At 34.3% G+C, this 13,282-nt stretch overlaps 1 protein-coding gene across 3 annotated transcripts in view; it reads left to right on the top strand.

Moving 5' to 3' along the window:
• PIK3C2G (phosphatidylinositol-4-phosphate 3-kinase catalytic subunit type 2 gamma) overlaps positions 1–13,282 on the top strand; it is a 274,730-nt gene that overhangs the window by 166,943 nt on the left and 94,505 nt on the right. For all 3 annotated transcript variants that reach the window (XM_023538251.1, XM_011372935.1, XM_011372934.1), the window contains 4 exons: positions 2,974–3,066; positions 4,522–4,651; positions 8,656–8,792; positions 10,626–10,795. In XM_023538251.1, coding sequence (XP_023394019.1) covers positions 2,974–3,066; positions 4,522–4,651; positions 8,656–8,792; positions 10,626–10,795 — 530 coding nt within the window. The remainder of the gene's footprint in view (positions 1–2,973; positions 3,067–4,521; positions 4,652–8,655; positions 8,793–10,625; positions 10,796–13,282) is intronic.

Genomic DNA, 13,282 nt, shown 5'->3' with positions numbered 1-13,282 from the left:
AGAGAGTGTGGGAAGACTTGTTATCCCTGCTCTCATCTCATTAAATATAGGAGACTCCATAATTGGGAGAAACTTCATAATGAAGCTATAAAAGCCTTCACTCAGAGTTCCCTACTCAGTGACCATCAGACAGCCTCTAATGGGGGATGGCCTTCTGAATGTAATGAGTATGGGAAGCCTTCGTTCAGAGTAAAATCCTTTTCCATCATCAGGCACTTCACAGGTGAGAAACCTTACAGCTGGAATGAGTGTGGGAAAGCTTTCTGTTCCAATGGAAACCTCGTCAACCATCAGAGGGTCTATACTGAGAAGAGGCCTTATGAGCCGAATAAACACAGTAAGGCCTTCAGGCAGAATAAATGTCTTATTTGGCATCAGAGCCTCTACACTGGGGAACAAGTACATATAAGTAGGCATTGTGGAAAGTCCTTCAGTCAGAACTTCAGTCAGAACTATGGCAAATTTATACCAGAGAAAAACAATCTGGCAAGGCATTTAGTCTGAGTAAATGTCTTATTTCATGTCACAGTCTTCACACAAGCAAAAAGCCTTATAAATGTGGAAAACATGCAATCAAGACTCACATCTCATTATATATCAGAGAATTCACACTGGTAAGAAAATCTATGAATGTGATGAGTATGGGAAAATCCTTGGTTATAGTGCCAATCTTATAGTACATCAGAAAACCCATCTAGCGAGAAACCTTACAAATCCAATGACTATGGGAAAGCCATCAGTGACAGCTCACAGCTTATCATGCATCAGACAGTTCACACTGGAGAGAAGCCCTACTAATGTAGTGAGTATGGGAAAGCTCACAGTCAGCATTCTATTTTAATTACCATTAGTGAACTACACTGGAAAGAAGTACTCAGGCCTGGTTCAGTCCATTTCTTAAAGCCTGGATCTCCAGGGTGGAGTGCAAAGGTCTTAAGTTTGAGTTAAGCTTTCTTCATGAGAAGAAGTCTCACCTTTGTCACAATGGAAAATTTCCTATTTCCCTGTGAATCACCAAGGAATGGACCAGGTGGGAAATGAGACTTCTCTCTCCACTCCTGAGAAAGTAAGGACTAGATATTTCATTTACTAATAAGTTTTTATTTTTAAAGAAATGTTTTAAATCTATTTCATTAGTGTGTACTTCTCAAGAACATAGGTCACATCTTCCTTTCTCTATTCTAGTTCTTCTATCTCACCATTTACATTAAATCATCCTCCAAGACTCTGATTCATTCTTTCTGGTCTCTTGTTTATGACCTCCCAATCCTAATCTCTCCTTGTTTGCCTTTTTCTACTAGCAAAATTTTCTTCTACTTGTTTGCTAATCTATGTCTCTCACAGTCTTCAAATCCAGCTCATCTCTGAAGGGCTCTCTTCTTCAAATGCTTCTTCATTCGATTGTGATAAAATGCCTTGTAAATTATTTCCAAGTTAATGCACATGTGTATAACTCCATACCAACTTTTTTTAGGCTCTTTGAGAGTGAATATGGTGTCTCTCTATTAGCATATAGGTAATAGTTTGTGCATACTAGTTGTTGAATATATTTTTGACATGACTCTCAAAAAATATACTGCACATGAAAACCAGACTATGAAACAATGAAAGCAAAATAGCTCTGAGTGATGTAATTAAGAAGAGGAGCTAAGCCTTGCCTTCGGCTTCCCTTTGCCTTTTTTCTCTCCCCCAGACTTGTGATGCCTCAAAGAGAATGTCAGGAATTGAATGAATAGAATTTGAAATCCACTGATCTAGACTCATTTTTGGCCTAATACAAGATTTCATAAAACCATGATAGAAGGTCATATGTTCCTTGATTGACTTATTCTTGCAGTAAGAATTCATTACTTACCAAGCAGCCTCACCCATTTACTATAAAACTCAAATTGATTCAATAAGCAAGGGTTTCTGTTTGCCACAGGATTAGCTGAGATTTATGCTGATAGGTTAAGAAATAGATCCTTTCCTCTCAGCTTCTACTGATATAAGACTTCTCAGAAGTAATGATATTCAAACTGATCCTTCAATATGTATGGATGTCATATTTAACTAAGTTGGTAAATTGAAAGTATCAAATCCTTTTCCATTCTTTAGTATTGATCGTACTCTTCTCTGTCAACATAAATGCTCTAATAGCCTAAAGACACAAAGCTTTTTAACACTCAAACAATTGTAAGAACATAAAAGGAAAATAAGCAATAAGGAAAGTATAATGGAAAGTACTCAATGTTGTAAAGCTGAGAATGGAAATGTGAAGTGTAATTGGAAGAAATGAAAAGAGAAAATACATGTTGTACTCTTATTTGTAAAGGTAAGAAAATTTTCATTAACAAAGAGAGTAAAAGGATGCATTAATTTTTCTAATCTGATTAGTGTAAAAGGTTTTTATATTCATTAGCTCATATATCTATTACAAAATGTATGGGGTAGTGGTTGTTATACCCATTTGACAGTGAAATGTAAACATTTAAGTAACTTGCTCAAGGTCTTATAGCTAGTAAATTACAGAGTCCAAATTTGAACTCATTCAGAGCTTTCTTAACTCTATAACCATGTTTCCTTAAAGTATGCTGTAGGGCAGAAATAATTAAAAGAAAATAAAGTTTTAAAAACAGCATTTGTATTTTTTTTTTAGAAATTAACCAACTAGCATAAGCACAATACCTACAAACTACTTAGTTTATTCAAATTCCCAATATATCGCCACTGCTCAGTGAGAAAAAATATAGTTGAAGATTTACAACCTGCCAAAAAGCTCGTTTTTCATTTTTCAAGTAAAGGCTTTGGTTGGTAGACTAAAGTTTTATTTTGTTTTGTTTTTAATAAATAAGTTTCTTTGTTCCAAAGTGTAAAGATTATTCATATGTGTTATATTTGCTCAAATAACAAATTCTGCAGGGGGCCATGGATATAGGGAAAATGTTCTTTTTGCTTTATTTTGCTCACCATTTTTCTCTTCTCCTTTTATAGGCATGTTCATATTTCATATCTAATGCTTTCCCATTGAAGATTACTTTCTTCAATGCTAATCCAATGGGCAAAAACATCAGCATCATTTTTAAGGTACAGTAACTCCTAAAACATCAAATTGATTGCATAGGTAAAAATATTGATTTATTACTTACAAAAAAATTACTATAGTTATTTTCCTCTGGCAACAACACAGATGATTCAGTTATTTTTGATTTTGCATTTTTACGGGATTATAGCACATTCAAAATTATGATTAGCAATAAATCAAACATTACTGGCTTAAAGCCAGTGAACCTTCAGTGCAAAACTTAAGAAAACATAATTCAATAAACAAAATTATTTGATCACTTTTGAGTAGCACTAAAAAAAAAAAAAAAAAGGATTGTGTGTTGAGCCCCGAGAGAGAAAGTTTTATTTTGGCCTGAATACTAAATTAAGACTCAAAATTAGTTGAAACTCAAATTATATAAATTAATTTAACATAAAATTCTTATCTGCAAGCACTTACTTCTTTAGTAATTTGGGTTGTTTTCTTCTTTTTAAATAAAATATAAATATGGGCCACACCAAGCTTTATCATAAGTCCCATGGGAAAATAGTAAACGGTTAATTGTCAGGTGAGAAAGAGGGACTAAAGAAGAAACTGTAAATAAAAAGTAAAGATTTGCCAACCATCCAGTTAATTTAATGAATTATTCAGCCAAACCAGATAACGAGGTCTCAAAGTGATTTTTTTTTTTCCAGTGGATTCTATTTTTGAGAACAAATATTAGCACACCCATACTTTTGCTTTGACCTATTTAACCTCAAGCATTAATGGTCTCATGACGTTGCATTTTGGGTGGAGAAAAAAACACACAGAATCTCATCTTGGCATAATTTTCTGCATGTAATTTAGAAAACATTTTTGAAAACTAACTTATTAGTTCAAAAGCATAGAACTATACTGTTTTGGACATATTCCATTTCCTTCACCTATGCTGAAAAATCACCCCTTTATCATTTCTTATTTTTATCAAAGGCCTTTTACTCTGAAAACTTTTTAACTGCCTTCATAATAAGAGAAGTCAATAATTCAAAGTCTGATAATCATATGCATGCTATTTATCCTCACAGTCAAGAAGTTCTTGATATTCTAACTGTACATCAGTGCATACACTTATGGCATACAAAACAATGTTTGATTTAGCTCTCTCTTGGCTGAATTTGAAATTTGGATAAACATTCATCCAGCCTCCCTTCACTAAACTTTGAGTCTAAGACATGGCACATGGATAATAAATTGAAAGATTATTATCAGGGATCAACATTCCAAGCAGCTTCTAATTTGATGGCTGAAGTTTCTGTAGTCACTTAATGGAAAGTTCTCATTTTCTTTGATCTTCTATCAGAAACACAAGGTACTCTTGGAGCTAATAAAACAATTGAAACCATCCTAAGTCAAGCCAAAAATTTATTCAAGGAAAGAAATGACATATGCCATGTTTGAAAGCTTTTAAAGGAATTCAAAGAGAAACCCAGAGTCTAAAATTTTGTTTTTAATAGGTCGGAGATGATCTTCGTCAGGATATGCTTGTTCTGCAGATTATTCAAGTGATGGACAATATTTGGCTGCAGGAAGGCCTGGATATGCAAATGATTATTTATAGATGCTTAGCCACAGGAAAAGGCCAAGGTCAGTACAGATTAGAAAGTGGGTTGACTTACATTATTTATCTCATACATTCACTGGTAATATGACACCAAACTTTCCACAGCACTCATTTTGGACTATAAATTTTAAAATCCAAATAACTATAGTCATTCTTCTTTTTAAAAAAGAATTATTTTCAAGAACACTAAGCCAAAATAATTTACATAAAGCATAATGTCCTTTTAGATATTAATTAGGTCATTGACAACCCAAATGTTAACTGTGATATTCTTTTGTGTTTTAGTTACATTAATAACTAACTCTTATTTTTTTCTCTTTTCCTAAGATAACAGAAAATCCTACTCATTCAAAAAATACATCCGTTGCCTATTAAAACAAATTTCATAAAGCTGTAAATGCTTACAGGAGTTCTGAAAATTCTAAATACATTACAAACCTGCATTTAATTTTTAAAAAGCTGTTGAGTGAAGTATAATATCAACAGTTAAAAATGACCATACATGTAAACTTTGAACATACTCCAGCATTTCTTTCCCTTATAAAAGTCAGGACATTAATATGGAAAGCTAATAACATTTATACACATTTCCAATGAAAATAACATCAGTGGTCCACCCAAATTGTTACCAAAACATCAGATATAAAAGTTATACTTAATTATAATCATGATAAATTGAAGAAATAATTCCTAAGATATCTTATAATCTTTTTTACATGTGGTCATTGTCACTTAGAATTTCGTTAAATTAATTGGTACAAATTATAGCAGATACACCTGCATAAATAAAGAGATAAAAAGTTATAAACTAGAAGAGAAATCTAGAACCATGTAGTCATTTTTTTTTTTTTTAATTCGGGTGGAACTACAATTTAAACCAATCGTCACAAAAGAAAAACTGTCACTGCCTGTTCCTCCAGTTTCTGAGATCCTACCCCAGCCAGATGTGACTTGAGACTTTAGAAGCTGAGCATGGAAGCATCTCCTAGTTAGTTTAACTTGCAACTCGAACTTCAAGATCACTCTATTGTCATACTACCTAATTATTTTGATTCTTGTAATCGGGCTCTCGCTTCCATGCCAAGTGTCCCACCCCTGAACCCTTTCTAAAGCTCTAGCTCCTGAAAGTCTTTTATCATTGCTACTCTGAGATCGTTATTCCTTGAGTTTTACTCTGTTTTCTCACAAGTGACCTAATGCTTTCATAGCCTAATATGCTGAAAGTGTAAGAATAAAACTAGATGAGTCAAGCTGAGCTTTATGATGTCACATGGATCAACATTACTTCAGAAATTGAATACGTCACTGACTTGAATGGAATTCTTCAATTCCATCTACTCATTTCTCAATTTATAATCATAGAATGTAACAGAGGCTAAATCTTTTAAAATTAATAAAATGATTTAGCAAAAATGACTATATATTTGCCCAAATTTATGGATTCATAAAACAAACAAGTTAATCTTCCCCCCTATCTACCAGCAATCTTCTATAGTTGTAAGATTTCAGATGCATGATACCGGCAAAATACTTCTTCAAGAAAAATAGAGATCATTAAAGCAAATGTCACTTTTAGATCAGATTCCATTTTTAATCAGGTTCCAAGGCTTACTGAATATCTAGTATTCTCATGAAATGCCACTAAGTTAGGCAGGGAATACTAAAAGGGGCTAAACAGATTTGTGGCCCTTAGGGAGAGTGTGCTCCAGGCCAGAAGTTTAAATAACTTTATCAACATCATTGTTGATTATAATTCTCATGACTACTTCGTATGTCCTAGGAGTTTGGGAAAGACTATCAGGGCAAAAAAAAAAAAAAAAAAGAATATAATTTATTTCATTGCTGGTTTCCAAATTTCATTGACATAAAAATTACTTGAGGAAATTGGAGGAGCAGGTATAATTAGGCCCCAACCAGGGTACTAAATCAGGCACTGCACTGCGGGCAGGGGGAGCCCTGTCTTGGCGATTGCAAAAAGCTCCTCTGGTGTTTCTGATGCACTCCTTTTTGAGAGACATATGATACCACCTTAAAAACTTTTGTTCCTAAGAACCTTGCTACTTAAAGTATGACCCATGGACCAGCGGTATTGACATCACCTAAGAGCTTGTTAGAAATTTCAAATCTCAGGCCTCACTCACTTCCTACTGAATCAGAACCTACCTTTTCACAAGATCCCCAAGTGATACCTATGTGCATTAAAGTCTGAGAAACCCTGCATTAGAGGACTATAAGAATGGAACTGTAAAATACTACTCAATTTGCATAGAATTATGTCAGAAGTATTTAAAAGGTATATGATACATACTAGCTTAAAATGTATAAAATGTAATTTGTGGTTTTCATTAAAGGGCAGAATTTAACCACCATGATTGTTATAAATTAGATACAAGGTTTCTGGGTAGTCAGCAATGCAAGGCTTATGAAAAATGACAGGACTTAACAAAGATTAGCTCCCTAATGACATATGTGGTCTGAAAAGTAACCAATATTGTTACAGCACAGTATCCAAAGGGTGCAATAATCTAAGTCCTAATTTCAGCACAATTAGATATGAGGTTGCAATGAAACACTCAGGGACCAAATAGAACGTGATTTTCCTTTAGGAAGTGTTATATGGAGGAACTGGAAAAAAATGAGGGAAATTATCAGGATTAGAAAGAGAAATCACCCCCCTCCAGAGTAATTACTTTACTACTAAATGTAATGCTTTACATTCGCTCTCTCAATACACATGAAAAAACCTGCATAAGAGCCACATCCAGCTGAGAGAGAAGGAAGAAGTGTTAATGATAGTAAGGATATGCCCACGAGCCAGGATTTATCTCTGGGGTGTTAAGTTTAAGTTTCTCTCTCTCTTTTTTTTTTTTAACATAAAAGTTTTAGAGGTTATATTTGCAGCATTCAATTCCTACTCTCCATGTTTAAGTTTCATTCTGATCCAGCGATGTAGATGCCTTATGATCACAACTGGGCTATTGGATATTAAGGGAGATTAAGGCTGGAACTAGCTCCCAATTGGCCAAATCCAACACAGAGAAGTGTTTCATTTATCATCACTGCGATCTACTTGTTTGTTGTTGTCTAATCTGAATATTTTTAAGGTAACCATGAAATAGTTGATTTTAAAAACTCAGCCTTCTTTCTTTTCATGTAGTTATATTTGTGTCCCTGGTCCCTTTGGGCATTCCAGTTTGAAACTCTTGGAATTATCAAGATGGTAGAAATTAGAAATTGTATACTTTAATTTCTTTCAATGCCTATTTACAAAACTGTACATTGTAGGTTGTTTTGTGGACATTAGTCCTTAAATACTGAGTTAAACTATTATTCTATACAGAATGAAAATCAAAAGGTTTGAAAATGTTTACACAGTGAAAAGAAGCCTTTGATGGATGCATGGCCAATGGGGCAAAGGTCCTACAGAGGTTTAATAAATATATGTGCCCTTTTAAAAATTATTATCATAGTTTCTCTTTAATGTTCTCTGAGAAGGAAGGAACAGGCTGCTCTCTACATGTTTCCTGCACTTATTTTGTTCATTCCCAGAAATGGAACATTTAACAGTGAAGCTTTTAACCTAAATGTTGATTTTTATAACATATTGTAAATATCTGTTATGGAGATTGTATTTGGTTTGCTTACGAAACCTGTTATACAAGTTTGAATGTCCTCTCTCAAACTGTAAATGAATGCACAAGCCATATGTTAATTAACACACTAATTTAGTGAATTAGTGAGGTCTTTATGAGACCATCTAGATTGGCTTTCTCCTGTAGTTCCGGAAAAAATATTAAAGCTGTTTCTGATACATCTGATCAAAACACAAGTAGCCTCATTGCTCCCCAGAATTTAGGAAAAATTAGAAGGCAGGCCATCTAGATAAGATTCCTTCAGAAAAGAAAATTTGCAAAGAAAAAAGGTAATCCAAGTAGTGCTGGCAACTGTTGTTACTTAGATTTCCTAAGTATCCCTCATCCTGTGAAGAAAGAATTATTTCCACAATCTTTTTTTTTTTATCAACCAGGATTGGTACAGATGGTGCCTGATGCTGTAACCCTAGCAAAGATCCATCAGCATTCTGGACTGATAGGGCCACTGAAAGAAAATACAATCAAAAAGTGGTTCAGTCAGCACAACCACTTAAGGGCGGATTATGAAAAGGTTTGTCCTACAGGAGAGAATTTTAAATAAAGTACTTAAATAAGAATATGCTTTGGTTCATTAGATATTCTGACTTATGAAAAAGTAAATTAAGTATACCCTGAGTTCAAGTTCACTCAGTCTTCAACCTAGTAACAATGACCCAGTTTAAATGGTATATTAACTTAATTTAAAAAAAAAAAACTATTTGTTTTTCCTTCTGGATGAAATTCTGGGATATCAATAAAGACTTTCTTTGCTCAGCTGCATCTCTTTATAGCAATCTCACATGATATGATATTCCCTGAAACTACTTCCTTCAAGTTACCTCTGCCTTTGTGTACACAATCTCCAATTTCTATAAATCTCCCTCCCTCCTTTGCATTCCTTCTGCTAAGCTCTACTTTTTATACCTTATTCTTTCATTGTTTGCAAAATGCATAATAGAGTTTTAATTTTTTATATCTCAGAACTTCATAAAATATGCTGTTTTCTTTGCAAACATTTTTTTCCCACTTTACTTCATCCTGGCATTTAGGCTGCAGTGTACAGTTGTGCAGGTTCTGCCCTAAACCAGGGCTCCCAGCAAAGAAGGTGAGCTGGTAAGAGCCACGCCTTGTTCCACTTGCCAAGGCCTGAACTGGTACATCTGGGTCCACCCAGAGGAAGGGGAGCCTTTATATTAATTCACACAAAGACACAATAAGAGCCAGCATGAGACTTGCTCAGAACTGTCCTGAGCACTGAAATGCCCTCATTCTAATAAATACCTCAGTACCCTAACTAGCAGGGGCCATGTTAGAGAGAGACAAAAGTTCATCTATTCCAGATTTCTGTGACATTGGAGTAGAGAAAAGTAGTCTTTGGGGAGCCAAATAAAGAAATAGAGATTATCTTAAAATCTATTTTATAACCATTCCCCAAATTGTAACTTGAGTTTTGCACAAAGCCCTGGGGTTAGATTTTTTGAGGTGTTTCCACTTACCACGATGTAAACAAATTTTATTATCTTCACTTTATAAGGAAAGAAAATATAGACAGACAAATTAAGTGACTTAGACACTTAGGATATACCTAGAAATAAAGTGTCCTGGCATGTAATCTCGTGATGTAGACTCCCACTCCAGCAAGTCAGCCATATCATTCAAGGAGACCCATAACAATCACTCATGGCTACACCATGGTCACAATCATGGTTGCATCATTGATGAAAATTATGCATATCCAGGAGACCATTTTAAAAACAAAGAGTAATTTTGGCAAGACATTTCTGCTCATTAAAGAAATACAAGCCACAGCTAACTTAGTGGTAATCTCCTTCCACCCACACAGGCATTCATTCATTGATATACAATGTACCAAAACACTTTTGGACATCAACCTATTTGCAAGGATAAACATAAAATGTTATAAATACCTCAACATAGCTTTTTCTGTAATAAGAAATTTAAAACTTAATATTTTAAATTTCTCTAGGGATAGGCAGTATTGTTCCTCTTCTTTTACCTTGAAAAAAATCATCCAACATCATATATTTGAGACATCAAAAAAATCCCACCAGAAATCCTCTGTAGTAAAGTATGAAAAATAGCTCCACCTGAATGAAAGAGATATTTTCCCAGTTTCAGTGAAAAAAATTCATTAGGCTAAAGAACAGATTGCTTCACGTTCTTCTGTAGCATATCAAGAACCAGTTATTTAATCAGACCTCTCCCTCAACTGAGATGTAGAAGTGGTTCTTCATTATGTCAGTTTGCTTTTCATCATACTCTACCACTAGCTCTGATACTAATGCATTTGCTCATTTTATATGTGTGTGTGTTATTGTTGTATTATTGTTTTTCAACTGATTAGGCCTTGAAGAACTTTTTCTATTCCTGTGCTGGCTGGTGTGTGGTAACGTTCATCCTGGGAGTCTGTGACCGACACAACGACAATATCATGCTGACAAAGTCAGGCCACATGTTTCATATTGACTTTGGAAAATTCTTAGGTCATGCACAAACGTTTGGAGGGATAAAAAGGTCAGTGCACAAATGATGTTTATTACAATAATTAAGCAATGTCTTAGAGCGATATATAACATGTAATGACACAGAAACCCAACAGCTGACTCGCTCCCCCATCTATCAAATCTCCAAAGATAAACATGATTGCATATCTAATCAACTGAAGGAAATATTTTTTTCAATAGATTGTTAATGGAACAAATTAGGTTTCCTCAAATCGTTAGTGGACTAGATTGGCCTTCTACCATGGGATACCAATCTTATTTCATTCTGAATTATCTGAAATATAATATTTTTGTTTTCTATAAACCTCAAACGAACAAGGCATGAGTTTATGGTCTCAATATATCTGGTATATTGTCCATAGCATTAACCATCCCTTTCTACATATCATAAAACTAGCACACTTCCTGCAATGAATTAGCCTTGAATCATTTCAAAAATATTCAGTGAGCAGCTATTATTTAAGGCTCTGATGATACAACAATAAACAAGGCAGACACAAACTCAGATATCTTTCTAGTAGAGATGACAGACATTAAACAAATTAACTCACAAAGAAATACTATGAGAAAATGAGGAGTTTAATTTCTTATTAAGAAACTGAAGCAGAGCAATGGGATAGAAAATGACTGGGGCAGGGATGCTATTTTAAAGAGATGAGAAAATTATTCCAGGAAGAGAGAACAGCAAACATAAAAGCCATGAGCATGGAAATTAGCATGGCACATCTGGTGACAGCAAGAAAGCCCGGGACCTGAAGGTGGGATAGAGAAGAGGAGGCAATTAGAGGTAAAGGCGAAGAGTTTGGTGCAGGCCAGAACAAGTAAGGCACTGAGGACATGGTATGGAGATTGGCTTTTATTTTAAGTTCAAGGGCAAACCATTGATGGATTTCAATGGATTTCAAAGCTTTCTTCTGCTGTCCAATGAAATGGTGAGACAAGTTAGGAGGCTACTGTAATAGTTAAGACAGAATCTTAAGAGAAAAAAAATTGGTGAAAATTGACAGATTTAGAATGTATTTTGGAGTCAGAACCACAAGACCTGCTAATAGACTGAGCTTTGTCAGTGATTAATGGGGAGAGGGCCCGGAGGGTTAAAAGAAGAAAATGTTCAAGTATGATTCCTGGATTTTCATTCTTAGCAAATAATTATATCATTTATGAAATGGAAAAGACTGGTAGATGAATAGATTTTTGTTCGTTCGTTTGTTTTGTTTGGGGGATTTTTTGTTTTGTTTTGTTTTTTGAGCTAAGGGCAAGGAAACTAGAAGTATAAGACTACAAGTCCTTTCCCTTAAAAAAAAATACTTCATATTAAAGTAGAAATACATCAGATCATTCTAAAGGCTAATCAGTCACTTTTAGCTAAAAAAAATACTCCTCAGTAGAAGAAATAATGATGTCTCCTACAAAACAATGTGATGAGCTTTCACCAGATGGCCATAGTATAGTTTTAAAATGTCAACAAAGACTATGTAATATGGTTCAATTCTTACAAACTGGTATCTCCTATTTAGTAGATGCATACAAGTGGAATCATCTTTTATTTTTATTTTCGATGCATGACTTTATGTAATGAATAACCTCTAGAAAATTCACCAATGTTCATTCATTCCTTGAATACCTACTGAGGTGGTCTGTACGTCAAGGACTGATAAATCTTGGTGATATAAAGATGAATAATATACATTTACCACCTCAAGGGGGCTTACCCTTTCTTTAGAATACTGGGAAGACAGACAATAAACAATTACTATAAAATGTGGTAAGAGCAGAGATAGAGATATGTACAGACCATTAGAAAATCAAAGAGGAGAGATATCTAGTTTATGAAGGACAAATGTTAATCAACATGTATGAGCATATATATAATTTACTAATGTAACACTTTTTCCCTAAAATCCACTCTTTTCTTAAAATTTAAAGATTAGATTGCAATTTTGACATCCTTATTTATTTGCTGTGTTGCCCACTGGGAATTTGGGTTAATGCTTATTCATTTATTCCACCAGCATCTGTGTTGACCATGGGGATAGTTCAAAAATGAACAAATATATTTCACCTCTACAGAAAAAAGTGTCAGTTGAGGAGACATAAAGAGTAAAGAACAAGTTACTAAATATTATGGCAAGCGCTGTAATAGATATATACATAGTAGGGTCTACAGAAAAGATGGAGCCCAGTTTGTTTGCTTGCTGATGTTACAACACCTACTGCTGCTTCTACAGTTTAACAATTTGAAATATTTTTTATACAACCTTTAAGGTACATAAACAGTGTGCCCAGCATAAAACTTCACTCACAGTAGCTTCTTAATACTGTTTGCTGAATTAGTTCACCAATAAACCATTCACAGGTAAGTCCTCAGTCATCCAATAATTAATAATTAGATGAATGAAAATGAAGTTGTCATTGTCTTCCCCTAAGATTATTGATTATTGACCATCAGCTAAGGAAGCCAACTGCAGCATTATGATTTATTTATATTGTTTGTAAG

This window comes from Pteropus vampyrus, unplaced genomic scaffold (genome assembly GCF_000151845.1).
Source record: "Pteropus vampyrus isolate Shadow unplaced genomic scaffold, Pvam_2.0 Scaffold216, whole genome shotgun sequence".
Taxonomy (NCBI): domain Eukaryota; kingdom Metazoa; phylum Chordata; class Mammalia; order Chiroptera; family Pteropodidae; genus Pteropus; species Pteropus vampyrus.
This window is presented reverse-complemented; position numbering and strand designations above follow the sequence as displayed.